The following is a 21340-nucleotide window of genomic DNA, read 5'->3' on the forward strand; positions in this document are numbered from 1 at the left end:
TAATTATATCGCCTGTTTCGGATGACTAGGCTTAGGAGTTTTTGGAATGGAAGTGAGTCACTACACTTTATCAATGAGCAACCAAATAAACAGGTTGTCTGGTAGGACAAGTACACACGGATATCAGATTCTTTACATCAGAAAGTGTTCGTCCTTCAGGATGCACCCATTGTTCACACTATTGCAAGTACAACCCTTGTGCTTGCAGTCCAAATTGTGTCATACCTTGATTTTCCCAATTAGTTAATTTCAGTGCTCACATTAGCAGAGAATTTTGCACTTTCTTCTGAAGCTAGCTCCTGAATCCTTCTCCTTGAATTTCGCAGGAAGCTAAGTGGTTCTATAAGGTTGGCACAGGCAGTTCATCCTGGAAATGGAGAGAGGAATGTCCTAATGGTTCTGTTTTTTTTTTTTTCTGTTGCTCTAATGTTTCCATGGAAACTTTGCTTGGAGTATGGTAATTATTAACCTCTGCTACCAGGATTTCTTTATTAATCCCAAATCCCAATCTCCATGAGGATTTACCTACATACTTAGCTATTGTCCCAAAGCATTAGAACCATATCCTGGTATCTTGGTATTCTAGCTTTAGCCATGCATACACCTCTAAATTGATGAATCATGAAAACTTTGCATGGGGTCAATATCTCGGCCCAAACCTTCATGAAGAGATTCTTGCTTTTGCTACCAGATACTGGTTGGTATCATTCCAGTCTGACAGAGGGGTTCAAATAAGAATGAAAAAAGTAAAGCCTATTTATAGCTTGCGTGTTTATTTCTTGGGTTGTGGGATGTCCTGCGTCACTGTTTGCCAGAGCGTGTGTCAGTTTGTGTAGCATCACAGTTAATCGGTCTATTTTCAATATTAATGAAAAATTTCCAAATGATAAGTATTTAATCTGCATTTCATATTTTCAAAACAGTCTCATTTTTTGGCTTGCAAGAAAGACATTCTTCAAAATCCTTAGAATCTAAACTATGCTGTTTGGGTTTAAGTGTTTTAAGTCCTATCTATAACTTATCAGTATCCATGTAAAAAAGTAGTGTATGGTCTGCTATTGAATCAGTTGGAGTTGAAGGGAGAAGTCAGTTGGAGTTGCACAGAAAAATTCTAAGAAAGAGCAACTGATTCACAGTTTGAGTAGTTAGAGGGAATATTAGTCGTCACCAACAGTGATTAGTTCATTTAGTTTACTCATTCACTTAGTGTGAATGACAAAATCAATGTAAGTGTTAATTGTGCTACCTAATTTAATGAGTTGATATATTCATGGATACATGTTGCTACAAATTATTAAATGTCTAAGATATCCAGAATTACAAGTCATATGGAACATATAATAAGATTTAGAAACCAATAGAATTTGCTAAACACTTTAACATTTGATATGTTGAATGAAGAAAAAATAAACACCTTGGTTTTGTTTGGGATTCCAAAAACAGTTTCAGTAACCAATTTGAACGAAGTGTTCCCTTGTTTAACCATTTTATTGAGCATTTATCTATTTTATATTAATTCATTAAATCTTCATAGCATTTAGTGAAAATGTAGAAACATCTTTATTTTTGAGAAGACTTTGAGATTAAAACAATGACTTAATTGTAGTTAACATAACTGTAATACAGTAGTTAACTACAGAATCAGGATTTCTGAAATTAGGACCCATTTATTATGTCATACTAACTCAAGTTAATTTACTAAGTGATATCATCCTTAGTTAATGATTATTTCATGTTACTATTTTTTTAACTAGAAACTTAAGATAAAATTATAAACCGTAATTATGAAGTATCTTGCTACAACAAAAGTTCTATTTGTTTTGATATTTCCTAGTAATGATGTATTTAGTACCTTTTATGAGTGTTGCTTTTTGATATTCAAGCAAAAGTCATGTTTATTAATTTTGTATATAGGGAAAATTATCAGCTGATCCTATATTGTGAAGGAGAACATGAACGTGAAATTCATGAAAATCACAATCCAGGTAAAATTTGTGACTGTGAATTACCCTTAGCAGTCCTACCAGAGGCAAAATGATGTAAGAGTAATAAAGATTTGATTAGCAATTATTTTATTTTATTTTATTTTATTTTATTTTATTTTATTTTATTTTATTTTATTTTATTTTTATTGGAAAGGCGGATATACATAGAGGAGGAGAGACAGAGAGGAAGATCTTCCATCCGATGGTTCACTCCCCAAGTGACCACAATCGCTGGTGCTGCGCCAATCCAAAGCCAGGAGCCAGGAACCTCCTCTAGGTCTCCCACACGGGTGCAGGATCCCAAAGCATTGGGCCGTCCTCAACTGCTTTCTCAGGCCACAAGCAGGGAGCTGGATGGGAAGTGGAGCTGCCGGGATTAGAACTGGCGCCCATATTGGATCCCGGCACGTTCAAGGTGAGGACTTTAGCTGCTAGGCCACGCCGCCGGGCCCAGCAATTGAATTCTTGATCATTATTAATAAAATTCTTAATCAATTTAAAATTCAGAATTACTTGAAATATTTTTGTAGAAAAACAATGAGGTGGAACATCACCATTTTGAAAACTCAGTCTCCAGTTATAGCTGTTTTTCTGTTTTCTGACATGTGTTTAATTGAGAAAAAGATATATCTATAGCTACATCTATAATTATATTTGAGAGGCAAAGAGACAAAGAGTCAAAGAAACAGTTCATATCCACTGATCTGTCATCCAGAGGCTCACAATGAGTTGGAGGGAATTCATAGCCAGGATTTCAGGCCCCTTCTCTAGCTCTTCCTTCCATATGCTGGAGAACAACTTGGTAATTTAGCCATCACCATCACCACTGCCTCTTTGGTATTAAGTAGGAAAATGCAGCCAGGAGGCAAGGTTGGGAATCAAATTCAGGTATTGCAAGGTGGAACACAGGTATCCAATCATACTTGGCATCTTAGTCACTATATCAAATGCTTGCCCTGGGGAAAAATTTTAAAACTTTTGTTTGTTTCTTCTATAGTCACATTTTAGCAAACTTCCCTTGTTAAAATAAATTAATGTTTCTTTTGATTTTTACAATGAATAATGCTTAGTAAAAATCCTGTTGATTTCAGATGAATGTATGTCAATTCAAGTACCTTTGGTTCTAAAATAATGTAAGATTAGGTTATCAGTTATTTTCTCATCTATGTCTGCTACTAGGATTAAAATCATGGGACCAACACATGATGTAGTGGTGAAGATGGTGCCTGGCTGCCCACATCCGCAGTGCAGTGCTGGTTTGAGCCTGATTGCTGCTAATGCTCAATAAGTTTGATTTTTATCACCCAATTGGGAGCCATGGGCTGTGTTTCTGGTCCTGTGTACGATTTCAAAATATTTATTTAACACACTATTTATTATATACTTTAGAACATAACTGTTTACTAATTTTTTTGGTATCAAGCAGTCAACCTACCATCTACTTCTTCATCCCCCAGTTGCCTAATCCAGGTCAAATCCAGAGTCAGTAACTTAATCGTGGTCTCCTAACTGTGTGATAGGTGTTAACCTGTGTGATCCAACACCTTTGCCATTTACCGGATGCACTGCAGGAAGCTAAAGTTGGAAGTGTGAAGGGAGTGTGATGTGAGTTACAGGTATTATGAGAGTGTTAGCCACCATACCAAACACTGGCCCTGGAACTTAGATGATAATACCTGTATTTTATTATTCTCTCCTTAAATGATCTCTAATTTTAGCTGATTATGCATTGCTGTGGTAGGTCATAATAGTGGGTCCAGTAAATATTTTTTATTCATAGCTGCATTTTAGGAAAATTTTAGATTCACAACAACATGGAGCATAGGGATTTCTGATGTATTCCCAGCTACCCGTGCCCTGCTTTGCCCATTATCAATGTATTCCAGCAGAGCAGTATGTTTTAAAATAAATGAACTCACACTCACACACATGGCTGTCTCTCAAACTCCCTAGTTTACCTGAGGGTTCAGTCTTGATGTTGCATGTTGTGGAGATTTGGAAACATACCATAATAATGTGTATCTACTATGTAATATCAGATAGAGGATTGTTTCACTGTGGCAGTAATGCTCCTTACTATGCCTGTTTATTCCTCTCGCCCCCTCATCAACTGTCGATTGTTTATCTTTTTTAGTGTTTCCATTTCTCCAAATACAGTCATATATTTGGAATAATACAGTGGATAATTCCCTAGATGTTTAAAAATTGAAATTCCAAAATAGTTGCATGTAGTCATTTAAGAGGTTCTTTGCTCTTATGCATCAGCCTAGGCTGTGCATGCTGTAAAAGCATTCTTTCTTTAACCATTTTGCATATGCTAAGTGAAGGCTGTGAGAAAATACATCACATGCTACTATGCCGTTGGGCATTCTAGCATCTGCTCAATGAGGTGGGGACGCATAAACTGTCAAGCAAGATAAAGTCCCATGGGGGTTGCATTTTATAAAATCGCCCTCACAAAGCCATTCCTTTCAGTTGGAAAGAAGACAAATTAGAGATTCCCAGGGAAGACTTAACTTATGTGAAGTAGAACAATTGTTTTCTCATTTTTAAAAATATTTGTTATATTTTTATTGGAAAGGTAGATATACAGAGCAGAGAAGAGACAGAGAGAAAGATCTTCTGTCTGTTGATTCACTCCCCAAGTGGCCGCAATGAGCGGAGCTGTGCCAATCTGAAGCCAGGAGCCAGGAGTTTCTTCTGGTTCTTCCGCACAGGTGCAGAATCCCAAAACTTTGGGTCATTCTCAACTGCCTTCCCGGGGTACATGCAGGCAGCTGGATGGGAAGAAGGGCCGCTGGGATTAGAACCAGCTCCCATATGGGATCCCAGTGTATGCAAGGCGAGAACTTTAGCTGCTAAGCTACCATGCCAGGCCCTGTTTTCTCATTTCAAGGAGAGTGAGAACTGTTGATGCATTTTACAGTTTGAGGTAGGAAGCAGTGTTTTATTACTTACTTTCTTTCTTTCTTAATTAATTAATTTAGAAAGATAAACAGAAGTGAAGGCAGAGATTTCCCACGTGCTGATTCTACCCCCAAATGCCTGCAACATACACTGTTGAGTCAGGTTGAATCCAGGAGTACGAAACTCAGTCTGAGCCTCCCACATGTGTAACAAAGAACTTCAGCAGTTTGCTGTTACCTTCTGGCATGTACATTAGCAGGAAGCTTAAATCAGAAACAAAGCCAGAATTGAAATCCAGGCATCTCCATATGGAAAGCCGTTATCTCAAACAGTATCTAATCAATTATATCAAATGTTCGCCATGTATGTATTTTTGTATGTTAGGTAGTTCTCTTGCTACTACTGCTTGAGTACTTCTTAAACTTTTCTCTAAGTAGATGGTATGATTCAATAAGTAAACTCCTAAGAAAGAGTGAACATTTCAATAATTCTTTCCAAAGCAAGTTAAAAGGTGGTAAATGAATTTGAGCTTTGTTTGGAACAAACATTAAATAGAGAAAACACGTATGAACTAAATTGACCTAACAGTACCTTACCCAGGGAAAGATCAACAGATGTCCATCCATTGGTCTCAAAACTGTCTCTCCTGACACTTGGGTAGTATTTATTTTTTTAGGATCCTTATTATTTGTCCATTTCCTGTGTTTTGTCATGATGTACAGAACAGTGGACACAGGCCTAGCCTGCAATGAGATACACTCAATTGATCAGTTTCACCCGAAAGGCTGGAAAAACTGTGTTATGTCAAAATGAAATAAGAACACATTTTTTTCAGCTACCCCAAGTGTCCTTAGTCTTGAAAAATGCTATTTAAGTTTGATGCTCTTACATTTTATTACTGATTCTGCTAATGATACAATTTTCTGTCAGTGTCATAGATTGTCGGGAAAATTTTGGTCTTTGTGCACAGCATCCGTTTTCCATATCAAATTTAATTGTATTCTGCATTTTACATCCATAGATATAAAGGAGCAGTGGTAGACATTCATTATGTGGTAACTGTCTACCAGTAGTGTCATTAGCCTTATGCTATAATCTAGAAGTATGATATCAAATGGATGATTTTTTTCCTCTTTAGAATTTTCTACATATTAAGTTTCTTTGGAATATAAAGACAAAAACAGAGATTTCCAGAAGAGATAAATCTTCCTCTCTATACTCCATAAATGCTGCAACATCTGGACATCTGGGGCTGGGCAAGACCAAAGCTGGAACCCTACAAGTCAAGCTGGGCTTAGTTGTGTGGCTGGGACCAAATTATTTGAATCATCATGTCCTGCCTTCTGGGGTGTGCATCAGCAGGACGCCCTACTTAGATGCAAACCTAAGATTCAAACCCAACTACTCCAATAGGGAGCATAGGCATTCTAGGAGGTACCTTAACTTCTGAGCCAAACTCCTGCCTTCAAAGGTGCAGTTTATACCAAAGCATCATTTATTACATTTTGGCATTCTACATTATTACTACATTCAGATGGATTTCAGATCCTGTCTCCAAAGGTGTAGTTTTTTTTTTAACTAAGTATCAGTATATTGTACATTGACATTTATATCATCATTACATTAAGGGACATTTTATTTTTCTTTAATAGAGGTTGGGAGTTCTAAAGAGAATACAACCAGGTAAGATTTATGTTTCAAAAATTATTTGTTAATGGATATAAAGAAATTATTGCATCTTATACTCTGGAGCAGGGGGATATTGTAACCTAACATCTTTTTAATAGTTGTGCAAACAATTTTGTAATATATGTGGTAACATATAGACAATTCCTTCCTAATTATGACCAGTTCCTTACTACTTAAAAATTATGGTGCGAAGATTTTGCTTAATTGCCTTATGACTCTATGCTTAAACGTCACTGGCCATCAGCTGGATTTACTTTCATATGTAATTTCTGCCTATTAAAACACATTGAAAGAGATTTGTGCAACAGTGGAAGGCACAGATCCAATTCAGGTAAGTTCAGAAACTACCACCAAGTTTATTGGAGCTCAGTTTACAATATCTAAAACATGGAATTAACCAAGACTTCAGTAAGATGTTGACAGATCAAGATAATGTGGCATACATACATTATCAAAACTAAGCCATAAAATAATGAAATTCTTTTTACAAAAAATGGATGTACATAATTCTTAGTGAAATAATCCAGTATCAAAAATTATCATAGGCTGTCTTTGATACATGGTAACTAATATAAAGAGCACAAAAATTATTGTATATGACTAAAATTGTCATCTTTTGACTTGATTATTGCTTATACCCATTGTTTATGTTCCTGTTGGACAACGGTTTTTTTATTCAGTTTTTACTGAATGAAATCTTTGTTTATTGGAGCATTAAGCCTCTGTAAATTAAGTAAGAAATATGTTATCACAAAATGAAAAGAAATAAGTAGAGGAAGGAGGGAAGTATCATTATTTTCTCTTTTTTAAAAGATCTTTTTTTTTTTGCTAAGTGAGATATATATAGAGAGGAAGAGAGACAGAGAGGAAGATCTTCTGTCCGATGATTTACTCCCCAAAGTGACCGCAACGGCCGGAGCTGCGCTGATCCACAGGATCCAGTAGTTCTTCCGGGTCTCCCACGCGGGTGCAGGGTCCCAAGGCTTTGGGCCGTCCTCAACTGCTTTCCCATACCACAGGCAGGGAGCTGGATGGGAAGCAGGGTTGCCAGGATTAGAACCAGCGCTTTCAAGGCGAGGACTTTAGCCTCTAGGCCACCGTGCCAGGCCCAGAAAGATTATTATTTTCTTACAAATGTATCTATAAGTTACCCAAAATGTTTTACTCCTATATTGATAGAAGCAGATGTATAATTTGTAGTGAGAAAGAATGAAGGCATCTCTGTTTGCAAATGAGTGTTGTCAGAGCTAGGAGAACTTTTCAGCATCATAAACCTGGCAGAGCCATCAGTGCTGTGGGCCAGTTCCTACTCCAAGGCATTTTACACACGTCTGAAGGTTATTTTATAGAAATAAAGAGCTGTGGGATATTTCAAAGCAAGAAGAAAGTTAAACAGGATTGTATGCTAACTGTGCTTTGTAGAATTCCTAAGAAACTTGGTTACTCCAAAGGGATTCCCTTACATATTTGATTTGTTTTCATCATCAATGCATTTGGAGTAGCTGTGGCCATAGGACTACAGCTCATGAGCAGGATTAAACAATGCTAATTTCATTACTCAACAGAATATTTCTACAAAACATTAATTGTATTTAGCATCTATTTAGAAGATAGTTCTGATATCTCTACTTGATAATTTTCCAGTGTAATTGATTCCTTAGGACAGTAACCATTGCCTTTACTCCTTATTTCTTTCATATTTTACAAGAGTTGCTTTTTTTCCTTGTATTTACTGCTTTTCTTAATTTTTTGGTTCTGTTTGGTTCCATTTTTAATCTACCTATTCCCCATTTTTCTAGAGACAGTAAAAGGTACATACAATGTCAGATTTTAAGGAATCTTCAAAAATAATCAAAATACTCTTTGATAGTTAAGCTTATGCTTGAAACCTTAATAAAGTGGTTGTTCAGATGGAGGACCTAAAATGTTTCTTGGAACTCTATCTGTGGGGCTGGCATCGTGGCATAGCAGGTTAAGATGCCGCTGCTCCCAATGCCCGTATTCCAGGCTGGTGCTGGTTCTAGTCCTGGCTTTCCACTTTTGATCCAGCTCCCTGCTAATGTGTCTGGGAAATCAATGTAGCACAGCCCAAACGCTTTCACATGGAGGGAACAATCTGCTTCCTGACTTTGGACTGGGCAAACCTTGGCTATAGCAACCAGTTGAGACATGAACCAGATGGAAGATATCTTTCTCAGTTTCTCTCTCTCTCAAACACTGCCTTTCAAATTAAATAAAAATAGTAAAATTTGAAAAGAACTGTACCTATGTAGTCTATTCACTTTATACTAATAAAAAGATATTAATGTAATTTATCTTGATCCAGTAAGTGGCAGAAATGGGATTTTTAAATATAGGTTCCTGAGTTATAGGATCAACACACTGCTTTCGTTACTCTGTTGTGGGTGAATATTTTAATTATTAAGAGGAAATGGGTCTTGCATGCCTTCTAGAAGAGTAAGGAATTAAAAGATGGATCTAATTGAAGAAGATACGCACAGAATGAATTGGAGATGGTCAGGGTTGAGGGAAACCAACCCTGGAGTATGCAAGAATAAGAGTTTTATAAAGGAGACCAGAAGATCTGAGTTTATTACTTTATTTTATTAGCACACCACATTATATATTTGTCAAAATAATGAGCCACACCTACCAATCTATTGTCTTTAACTGTAAACTCCCTATATGCCTCCCACTGCTCGGCTTCTCCTCTGAATACAACGGTGCTTTCATACTGAGTGGTTTGCTCATTATTTTTAGCTCCCACACACAAGGCAGAAGATGCAGTATCTGTCTTTCTGTATCTGATTTATTTCATATCTAGTCCTCCATTTCCATCACCTTAATTTAGCTACAAATTATAAGGATTGCATTCTTTTATATCTGATAACATTTCATTATTTTATCTGCATTTAGTATGTATAAACATGTATGAAAGCTAAATATGCTATTCTGTTGCATATGTGCATATATAAACACATATGCCTATAAATATATTACTTTACATAGATAGAATTAAAAAAATCCATCCCATGATGAACAGTTTGACTCTATTTTTTGGCTCTTATGAATGATGCTGCAATTAATGTGTAATCTATTTGATGCAATGATTTTATATCTCAACTACACAGTAATTACATTAACTGTATAGTATGGCAATTCTACACATGGTTTTTTAAATAGATTTTCATACTGTTTTCCGTATAGTTGTACTAAATTGCCACCAACAATGTATGAGTTGTTGTTTCTCACAGCATTTGGAATTTTATTTTTTAAGATTGTCATTCTACAAGGAATAATGTCATTATGTTTTTTAATTTGCATGTATGATAGCTACAGTTACTGAGACATTTTCATCTATTTAAAATCCAGTATTTTTACGGCTCTACTCCAATTTTTTTTCACTTTATGTAACTATATAACTATGGCTGTTCTGGATTCTTCACTGTTCTATATGAATTTTAGAAACATTTTCTCTAATCTTACAAATAATTGCATTAATATTTTTATAGAGATTGTGTTGAATATATATTTTTAAATATTTTTAGAAATTCACTTATTTATTTGAAAGGGAGAGTTACAGAGAGGCAGAGACGGGGAGGCAGAGTGAAAGGAGACAGTGAGTTTCCATCTGCTGGTTCAGTCCCAAAATGGCTGCAACGATCATGGCTGGGCAAATCCAAAACCAGGGATCCAGAGCCAGGAGCCAGGAGCTTGTGCAAGCCTCCTTTGTGAGTGTATGGGCCCAAGGTTTGTATGTTTCCTTCTGCTTTCATATGAACATTTTCAGGAAACTGGATTGGAAATGTAACTGTCAGGACTGAAACTGGCATGCATACAGATGCCAGCACTGCAAGTGGTAGTTTTCTGTGCTGCTTAGTCACTGAACACATGTTGATGGCTTTAGTTTGGGTGTTTTGTGTTCTTGATGATTTGTTATATGTGTCTTATAATTTTTGTTGTAGAGATTTTTTATATTTTTGGCCTATTTTGTGTTCTTAATGATTTGCTAAATGTGTTTTATAATTTTGTTGTAAAGTCTTTTCACATATTTTGGTTAAATTTATGTATTTTTGAAGCTTGTGAACAATATTTCTTAATTTCTATTTCATCAATATTATTGGGGTATATGAATGCTACTGCTTTGTATCCTGAACTTAACTGAGTTATCATTTCTATCACCTTTTTGTTGAGTATTTTGTTTAAAGATTTATTCATTATTTTTATTGGAAAGGCAGATATACAGAGAGAAGAAGATACAGAGAGAAAGATCTTCCATCTGCTGGTCCACTTCCCAAGTGGCTGTAATGACCACAGCTGAACCAATCCAATGCCAGAAGGCAGAACCTTCTTCTGGGTTTTCTGCAAGGGTGCAGAGTTCGAAGGCGTTGAGCTATACTCTACTGCTTTCTCAGGATACAAGCAGGGAGCTGGAAGGGAAGTGGAGTGACCAGGACATGAACTGGCACCCACATGGGATCCCAGTGCTTGTAAGGCAAGCATTTAACCACTAGGCTACCGCGCTGGGCCAGAGTATTTAGTACTTGCTGATGCATTTATTTAACTGAAGGAACTGACATACTTGAATGATTCCCATCAAAATATGTTGAAATATTTTCTGAGCCACTGGAAAGAATCTGCATATCAGAAAAGACTGTTTTGTCCATGTCTACTTCAGCCATCCTGGATATAGAGGGTAGCCAAAGCTCACTTGAGCACTGGAGTCCTGGAGGATGCTGAAGCACATGGAACTGTGGCCCAAGGCCAATGTTCTCTAACATTAATCTCATTTTTCAACTTTTGTAGGCCCATCCTTCAGTGGGACACACTGAACTGGCTGGCAAATCCTACAGAGCTATATGCGTCGTTGCTCTGGACAGAAGACTGATACTCCATTCATATTTCTTTTTAGAGGAAGAAAGTAGTGCCTACAATTTCAAATTAGAAACAATCTGTACTGTGTAGGCTGAAGCTCAATATGTGTGTCAGCTTTTTATTACTTGAACAAAAATACATGTACAGGGCTAACAAGCACAGGAAGTGGATTTATTTTGGCACACATTTTGAGGTTCACAGTCTAAGACTAGGTGGTGAGGGAGATGCCACATTGAGGTAGGAAGCACAGACGCTGCAGAGATGCGCTTATCAACACAGTTAGGAGAACTTCCCTCCGAATACAAGCTTCCCTGACCTAAAGAACTCCCCCTACCAGACCTACCATCTGTTCATCAAAGTTCTATTGCTTGCACCCTTAATCGATTGACCACCAAATGTGAATACATAAAATAAGACTTTGGGACTATTTGTTGATATCCAATCATTCAAACCACATCACTGCCATTGATCTATACAGAACAGGTATTTGAGGTTGAAGAGTTGTAGGAAGTAAGCTAGGGCAGTATGGACAGAAGTATGCATGCCTTGACTTTTGTTTTTCCAGTATGTCTACTATGTGTATGAGCACATATAATGGGATTTAAGAACTTACTATTGTATGTGTACTGGAGTTAGGAAAGTGCAATTAGTTTTTTGGGGAAAAGCACTGGACTTTAGTATATCTAACTGTTAAAAATACATTTAGTTTACCTGAAATTCGGTTACACACACAGAGAGACAGACAGAGAGACAGAGAAAGAGTGAGAGAGAGAGGTTCTACCTGCTAATTAACACCCAAAACAGCCACAACAGCCAGGGCTGGCATGTTGTGAAGCCAGGAGCCAGGAGCTTCTTTTAGGTCTCCCATATGGGTGCAGGGCCCCAAGGGTCCTGGATCATCCTCTGTTGCTTTCCTAGGCCATCAGCAGGGAGTTGGATCAGAAGTGGACCATATATGCGCTGCTGGCATTGCAGGTGGAGTACTAACTTGTTAAGTCACTGTGCTAGCTTCTACAACTAATTTTTTAATGTCCGGAGAAGCGTATTTCTTATTAAAATCTCCATATTTACTCATTGGCTTTTTTTTTTAATATATACCTTTACATTCAAAGGTTTAAAATGGTTTCAAGGGGTCTGGCATGGTAGCCTAGTGGCTAAAGTCCTCGCCTTGCATGTGCCAGGATCCCATATGGGTGCAGGTTTGTGTCCTGGTTAATCCACTTCCCATCCAGCTCCCTGTTTATGGCCTGGAAAAGCAGTCAAAGAACGGCCTAAAGCCTTGGGACCCTAACCTCTGTGGGAGACCAGGAGGAAGTTTCGGGCTGCTTGGCTTTAGATCAGCTCAGCTCTGGCCATTGCGGTCACTCAGGAAGTGAAACAGCAGATGGATGATCTTTTTCTCTCTCCTTCTGTCTGTGGATCTGACTTTCCAATAAAAACAAATAAGTCTTTAAAAAATAAAATGTTTTTAGGGATTCTTGATATGTTTTTAGGGTATAGGGAAGCCAAGAGGGCTTTCTTAGTAAGTGATTTCCATGTTGAAGATTGAAGACTGCCTTTTTTGAAATTCTAGAAAATTGACTATAAAAGGTAGGCTATGGTGTAAGGAACCATGCATCTTTCTACTCTATTAGAAATAGTGATGTTTGTTTCATTTGGGCAAGAAAAATTACATTGATGGTTGGATTTTCATTTGTATGCTCATGGTGAACATCTTGAGAAGTCTAGTTGCTCTCAGGTATTACAGGAGTATTATCTTTCACATATTTTTATGGAATGTATTTTCGTCAATGATAATTTCAGTATGACCTATTAAGTGTAGGCCAAAATAGGCGATTGAGTGTTTTTCTAGAACAAATGCCAAGTTTTCATTATTTAAAAAATAACATTTATTGTAAATACAGCTAGGTTTTCAGTAGATTGTTTTATGAAAAAATTTTACCCATTTAATGTATTTTTGCTCTGAAGGTTTTCAGAAAAGCTCAGTTTCGATCATCAGTTGACCACAGTTCATGATGAAGGTGTCACCTTGTTTGTCAAGGTAAAATGCTCTGTTATTAAATTAATTAGTTTTGTTTATTATTGGTCCATTCCCACATGGAAATAGTGTGATGTACACCTTCTGTAAGCATTGTCATCTTTCTTTAGGATAGTACCTATTGTATGATTAAAACAATAAATGTCTTAGTGAGCGCATACCAGAGGGGAACACTGAGTGAATACGTTTGCTGAGTTTGTGTTTTTTTCTTTTTAAAAAATATATATTTGATTATTTTTCTACAATACATATTTCTAAGCACAGCAGACCAGCTATCCCTCGCTCTCCCTTCTCCTTACACCCCTCTCCTATGATCTGTCCTCAAATTGTTACAGTGGCATACACGCAAAAATCCATGAACTCTACAAAGCAAGATCAGCATCCTGGGGACAGTGGTCGAATACAGCATGTAATCATATTTCCTATTATTATTTTAAAGTATTCTTTTATGTTACACTATTTTCTTCTTTTCCTGTTGCCATGCCATGATAGCTTTATAAATCAGAAAGCTAAGCTTGTAATTGTGAGGTGTGTTTTTATTTATACAGGAGGACTCATCAAAACCAGTAAGTGTAAAGGGAGAAAATGATTCTGCTGTTCCTCAAAATATTCCAGAAGAGCAACCAAATAAAGATGGAACAGATGGTGCCCATGGAGTCCAGAGCGAAAGTAACTGTAGTGAGTCCATATTGATCAAACTTTTTTGTCCATTACATTTGTACATTATATATATATATATATATATATGTATATATATACACACATACAAAAAGCACATTTTCGTTGAAAAAAGGAATCTTCATATGATGAAATTCAACATTCATGACAATGCTAATAGAGTGAGGAAAAAGGTTATGTTGGCACAATTCGTTGAGAATAATAGAACTATCTGTGACCACCTCATTGACATTTCAATTTTAGTTTATACACAACATATAACATACATAACATAACATGTTATACATAACATCATATCATCTTAAATTAAGGCAAACATGTGGTATTTAACCTTTTGGGATTGGCTCATTTCCCTTAGCATTATGGTTTCCAGTTTGGCCCATTTGGCCACAAAGAACTGCATTTTGTTTTTTTAATAACTGAGTAGTATTCCATGGAGTAGATGAGCCATAGCTTTCTTATCCAATCCTCTGCTGATGGGCATTTTGGCTGCTTCCATGTTTTTGCAATTACTGATTGTGCTGCTATGAACATAGGAGTGCATGTTGGTTTCTCATAAAACAAGTGTTCTGGATATATTCCTAGGAGTGCTATTGCTGGATCATACAGTATGTTGGTTAAGAACTCGCATTTACTTTTAACATATTGATTACTCATTACTATGTCAATTAATTCCATAATGATGTAAATTTTTGATGATGGTATGTTGGAGCTTTTAATTGATCGGGATAATACTCTGTTGGCTCTGTCTTCAGACCAGAGAAGGTATACCTAAGAAGCCGTTGAACTTGACTGGACAATAAGATGCTAGCCTCTATGTTTGGTATATGCTTGCAATGGGGGAATCTCAACTGAACTTGAACTGTGGTTATGCAACAAGGTGGAGGAATCCACCATGGTGGGAGGTTTGGGGAGGGGTGGGGAGAATCCAAGTACCTATGTAACTGTGTCACATAATACAATGTAATTAATGAATTAAAAATAATAAATAAATTTTTTAAAAAAGAAAATAATAGAACTATACACTAAATGATATAGCATCCACTGAATTTTATACTCATTGTATTACTTTACACATATAAAACATGATATTTGTTTTTCTTTGCCTGTAGAATGACTTCCAGTTACACCTATTTTGTAAAGATACTCTGTTTAAATGCTATGGAATGAAAGTTAAATGTTGTATCTGTATTGTTGAGTTACTTATGGCAGGAGATTGTGTAACTTACAGTAATAATTATTATTAGTGGCTCTGTGGCTACCAATTATAGATATGTTTTCTACCTTAGGAGTAGAAGATGAAACTGAAGAATCAACTTTGGATCCTAAGGTACTATGTCTCCTTATTTTTTCAAGTTCTATTTGTTTTTATTGGAAAGTCAGATTTACAGAGAGAAGAAAATACAGAGAAAGAGATTGTCCATCCACTGATTCATTCTCCAAGTAGCTGCAAGGACCAGAGCTGAGCTGATCTAAGGACAGGAGCCAGGAGTTTCTTCCGGGTCTCTGATGCAGGCGTAGGCTCTTAAGGACTTGACTGTCCTCTGCTGCTTTCCCAGGCCACAAGTAGGGAGCTGGATGGGAAGTGGAGCAGCAGGGACATGAACTGGCACCCATATAGGATTAGAGCACATGCAAGGTGAGGATTAAGCCACTAGGCTATCACGCTGAGCCCTTTCATTATTTTTAAATACGAGCAATGATGGTAGAAATCTTAGAGCCTTTAACTACCTCCCCCAGCTAGAAAAGAAGCAAGAGTTCTCCTGACCATAATACCAGGGAAACAGCTACAACACATTCGTTCTTTGCTCCTTCCATGCTGGATTTCTGAGCATCCGTAGGTATTGTCTCGTATTGTTGACATTTTCCCTCAGTCAGTCCTCTAGACCCCTGGTCTTTGCTCTGATGTTTTTGGCGGAGGTGAATGCAGGGCTTCTGTATCCAGCCCTTTTCCTTCCTCCTCTCGCTGAGCTTCATCACGTGATTAGCCTTCGGGAATGAGCAGGGAAACAAAGGGATGGACAGTGAGCATCACAGTGCTTTGTATTGTCACTTCTAGAAAATATTTTGTGAAAATAAGTGCCTGAAAAAACTAAAAATCTTAATAAATAGCTTCTTACCTTACATAGCTGTCCATTGCTCCTTCTGAGCCTCTGAGGAGGCTCAGCTTTGATCCTTGCCCTCCACGGTCAGACTGTGAAATCTGCTCTTCTCTTCATGATTGGGGTTCTGAGTCTGGCAGTTCGACTGGGGAGATTCCCCAAAGAAACTCTGAGGTGATCCCAGACCAGATTCTTGTGTGTGCTTGCTACTACAAGGCCCGGCGTAGTCCATCACCCCAAACAGCTGGTGGTTGCAATTGCTGGCTCAGTTCTATCTCCAGCCCTGTCTTCCACATGAACAGTCCATCCTGAATCTGCCCAGCACACACTCGGCCCTCACACAAACCAGTGGGAGCTGCAGCCTAGTCAGAGCAACTCGCAATAACCCCCACCAGGCCCGCCCCCTGCCCTGGTTCCCATGCTTGCCTGTGCTGCAGACTTGTCCAGTCTGTCCCACATCCCATTCAGCTCTCCTACATGTCAATGGGCATTGAAGCCTAGTTCAATGTCCAACCAGGGCCACTCTCCAGCCCATACACATACTGTTTTGTGCCGTTCTGTCTAGCCAGGTCTGCACCAGTCCTGGTTTTCATTCTCTCCAGTGGGAGTGATAACCCAAGAGGGAGGTGCTCATTATTTCCCTCCTGGGCCCACTCCTGGATCATGCACTTTCCAGGTGCTTCTGGCATTTAACTTGACAGAATTAGCCCCTAGTGCCAGCATCTGCCAGCTGATGCTGTGGCAAATCTCAACCAACCCTCACCCATTCTGATTTCTACTAGCAACGGTAGGGACAGTCAACCAAACCTGGCTCTTCCCTGATCTGGCTCACATGTGTTGTAGCTCTGTCTAGTCTGCCCCTATCCCAACTCATGCTCTCCAGTGGGAGTGGTTTTCTAGCAGGGAGGCCCTCCACATTCCCCCTACCGGCTTTACCCTCTTTCTCCCTGCTTCCTACATGTGCCAGTTGGGCACTGCAGCCCAGTCTGGCATGGCCGCCCTCGCCTTGGCATTTGCCAGTGGGTGCTGTAGCCTGACCGGGCCTGGTCCTACCCCAATTCGAGCTGATGCTGGGAGGGTTTTAGTCTAGCTCAGCCCAGCAGGCACCCAATCCCAGCTGTAGTGCATACTGGTATGTGTTGTGACTGAACCTGGCCTGACCCACACTGTTCTGTTGCTCGGATTTGCAAATGGGTGATGTGAACTGGTTCAGCCTGGTCTGCCCCCGACCTGTGCCAAATGTATGCTGGTGGGTACCTCTCTGTTATCGTGGTTCTCGTGCTCACCTGCAGGAACTGTGTCCTGCCAGAGGAGTTACCCAGGCTCCTCCATCAGAACCTCTCCCTATGCCAGATCTCGCGCATACCAGTGGGTCCGTGAGCCAGCCCTACTTAGTCCATCTCCTGTCCTAGCAGAAAGTGGTCTTTAATGACTGGCCTTCAACCCATTCTGACTCTTACTGTTGAATGTTTCAGCCCAGCCAAGGCTTGTCCATTCCCAGACACTGCTCACACATGGCTCAGGGACAGAGACCTAGCCTAGTTCGTCCTAAATCTACCCTGGTCCTCTAGAGCACCAAATGGTGCTGGAGTCTAGCCTGGCTTGGTGGGTGCAGTCCCAGTCCACACCTATGCCAAGGGAGACTGCAGCCATATCCAGACCAGAACGCAGCCCCCACTTAGGCCCTCGCACTCACCAGTGGCAACCCTGAACTAGTTGGTATCCTCTTAGCTCCCCACTTGGGCCTGTTCCCAGCCACAGATTACGTATATGCCAGTGCTTGCCCTGACCCTGCTTGGCATAGCCCTTCACCTGTCTTGGCCTTTGCCTTAGATGCTGTGGCCTAGCATCTCTGACTCATGCAGACCAGTAAGTATAAGAGCCTAGCTTGGCATGACCTATGCTCCATCCTAATTTCTATTCTTGCTTGTGAGCTAAGGTTTGCTCGGCCCTGCCAGGTCTGCCCCGTTCGTAACAAACCCACACATTAGCCTGCCGTAGGAGCTACTTTGCCCAGCTTGTCCGACCCCCAGGCCTGGACCATGTGATCATCAGTAAGAGTTGTAACCCACTAGGGGTATTTCCCAAGTTCCCCCACTTGACCCACTCTCAGACCCAGTTCTCATACATGCCAGTGGGTGTTAAGTCAGTGCCTGGCATAGTCTGGCCTTCCATTTTGGCCTTGTATAAGCTGGTGAACGTTGCAGCCTGGCCCACCCCACACCCTATTTTAGGATGCACATTCGGGTGCTGTTGCCTTGACCAGCCCGGGCTGTTGTTAGTTCCTTTACCCATGAGTGATGGCAGGTTCCATGGTCACACCTAGCTTAGCCCATCACCACCACAACTCTTGAGCTAACCAGAGGGACTAGTATTTCCACAGGGTTTGGCCCAAACATCCCCCACAGAATGTTCCCCCCTCCCAGACCTGATTCTCTCACTTGCTGGTTAGTGTCATAGCCCTGCCTAATGTGACCAACATTCTGATCCAACATTCTGATCCAACATTCTTAGCTTTTGCATGGATTGGTGTGTGGTGGTCAACATTGTTCAGTGGCAACAAGTTCTACACAGGACTCATAAGTAGGCTAGGATATCAGTCTGACCCTTAAAGATCGTCTGGTCTCTCTCCTCCAAACCACCAGGTCTCAGTACCCTTGCTTACCTTCAACTGTCATTGGGAGTTCTTCAGGATTGATTCGCAACCCACAAGCATAGTGGGCTCAACATGGAGGTATCTAGGCAGCAATTCCATACCCCCAAGATCCCAGAGCTTTCAGCCGGGTGGCCAGCAGGTGGAGCTTGGTGCCAAATGGCACACTGGCCACCAGGGCCCAGCTCATTGGGTGTTCATGATGGCTGGAGCCAGGGCCTCAAGCATGGAGCCTGACCCGGACCTGGACCATCCAGCAGCCAAGAGGCTTCTGGAAATTCTCTTACCCAGACTCCAAGGTCACACCCTCCTGGTCCCACACACTGCACGATGTTGGTGGCAGGTGGAGCCCGGACCCGTCCGGTTCCCCAGAGTTCCCATCTCAGCTGCTCACCAGGAAGGGAAAAGCCTCTGGAGCCTAGGAAAACCCGGGTCCAGCTCATGGCGTGTTTGCGATGGCTGGAGCCAGGGCCCCAAACATGAAGTCTGACCCAGCCAGGGATATCTTAATGCCATATGTTTTTCATGGGTGAGTTTCTTTATTTACATTTCTTTTAAAATATTTATTGACAATGTGACATATGTATTGCTTACACTATAGCATTTCAATGCATGCATATAATGTGTGCTGACCAGAACACGATAATTAAGATTTTCCCTCATTTACATTATAATTGGAAGAGATTCTCATTTGGCTCATGCCGTGTGTACTGTAATTGGGAAATACAATTGCCCTCAATGCTGTGTAACACTAGGAAGTTAGCCCTTCAAAATGACTATACAGTACCCCATTTTAAAATTCCTTTTTCATTTTGTGTTCAAATTTAGTTTTCCTATTCTGAAATAGGGCTTCCACCAGCATAGTAAACCTGTTATTTAGCTAACTGGACATTGTTACCATTGCCCTTTGTAAACATATTTGCGACAATGTCATTCAACTGTTCACTCAGTGGATTCCCGTTCAGGAGAAAGATTTGACATCCCAGCATGACCTTTAGTTTTGTAGTTAGATCTACATCCCCATGCATTTCTTGACCTTATTCCCAATAAACATGTTCTAACTGTATCTCCATTTTCTGTGACTTCTGACTGGCCTAGTTTATTCCTATACCATACTTTAGCTTATGTCACCCCATCTATATTCTCTCCATTCTTGTTCATTTGAACTGTTACTTCAAAATCTGGCTCTGTGTTATCCCCAGTTTTTCCTAAGCTTCCTAGATTAACCTAGGTTGTGGATTCTCTTTTTGGCCTTAAGAACCCCTATTGACCTCAGAGGTAGGAATAGGAATAGTGAATTTTGCTTTTCTGTTCTATGTTTTCTGCTGTGGTCAGACCAGAGGAACTCTCTCAGCTTGTTGAAAGAGAGAACCCTCCTCCTTTTTGCCTGACCAGCTTATATTCTTAGAGCGTCGTCAGTGTTATTGCTGATGCGTCTTCAGAGCCATCAGGAGATCACTGTGAATCAGTAGGGTGGAGAGGTATAGGATGTGTCTCCAAGTATGCAAGCTCTTTGGTCTTGCTATCTTGAGAACTTTGTGTCGCATGGTGGCCACAGGCTATTGTAGGACATGGCTCTGCTCAGCACAGAGTTTGCCATGTGGCATCATCCCAGGAAGTTTCCCTATGAGACTCCCAACTCACCCCATCCTCATTTCTCCTCATGGTGCAGAAATCTTGTCCTGATGGCCTCCAGAAGTTTTCCCGTGGTTGTGCTTGCACTTAAATATAGGACAGATCCTACTTCTTCAAAATTTTTTCAGCTTCTGCAAGGATTGCGCCTAGAACACAGTGTAATAAATGCTGCCTCAGTGAGTGAATGGTTTAGAAACTGAATGCTTGCTGAATTTCTGTTTTTCTTATTACAGGAGGGTGTGTCATTGTCAGCAGGTGAGAAGAGTGGAAAGTGTATTGTCATCACTCAGCTTGCTTCAGATAAGCCTGCTCTTAGGCATGAATTAAATTCTGATCAGGAATTGGATGACAATAAGAAAAATGGTGAGTATGTCCATGAAAACTGTGTATTTAGGTGTTGTAGACAGAAATGAGTACATCTAAAATTGATATCTATTTTTAGGGTTGCCTTTGCCATTTTTTTTTTTAAAATTACTTACTTCTTGGGCCTGGCGGCGTGGCCTAGCGGCTGAAGTCCTCGCCTTGAATGCGCCGGGATCCCATACGGGCGCCGGTTCTAATCCCGGCAGCTCCACTTCCCATCCAGCTCCCTGCTTGTGGCCTGGGAAAGCAGTCGAGGACGGCCCAATGCATTGGGACCCTGCACCCTTGTGGGAGACCTGGAAGAGGTTCCTGGTTCCCGGCATCGGATTGGCGCGCATCACCGGCCGTTGCGGCTCACTTGGGGAGTGAATCATCAGAAGGAAGATCTTCCTCTCTGTCTCTCCTGCTCTCTGTA

At 40.0% G+C, this 21340-nt stretch overlaps 1 protein-coding gene across 1 annotated transcript in view; it reads left to right on the forward strand.

Moving 5' to 3' along the window:
- LOC105942022 (ankyrin repeat domain-containing protein 62-like) overlaps window positions 1-21340 on the forward strand; it is a 123454-nt gene that overhangs the window by 8791 nt on the left and 93323 nt on the right. Inside the window, exons 6-11 of the mRNA XM_058669750.1 lie at window positions 1915-1985; window positions 6545-6575; window positions 13425-13497; window positions 14043-14172; window positions 15462-15502; window positions 20796-20925. Of these exons, the coding sequence (XP_058525733.1) occupies window positions 1915-1985; window positions 6545-6575; window positions 13425-13497; window positions 14043-14172; window positions 15462-15502; window positions 20796-20925 (476 nt within the window). The remainder of the gene's footprint in view (window positions 1-1914; window positions 1986-6544; window positions 6576-13424; window positions 13498-14042; window positions 14173-15461; window positions 15503-20795; window positions 20926-21340) is intronic.

This window comes from Ochotona princeps, chromosome 10, assembly GCF_030435755.1.
Source record: "Ochotona princeps isolate mOchPri1 chromosome 10, mOchPri1.hap1, whole genome shotgun sequence".
Lineage (NCBI taxonomy): Eukaryota > Metazoa > Chordata > Mammalia > Lagomorpha > Ochotonidae > Ochotona > Ochotona princeps.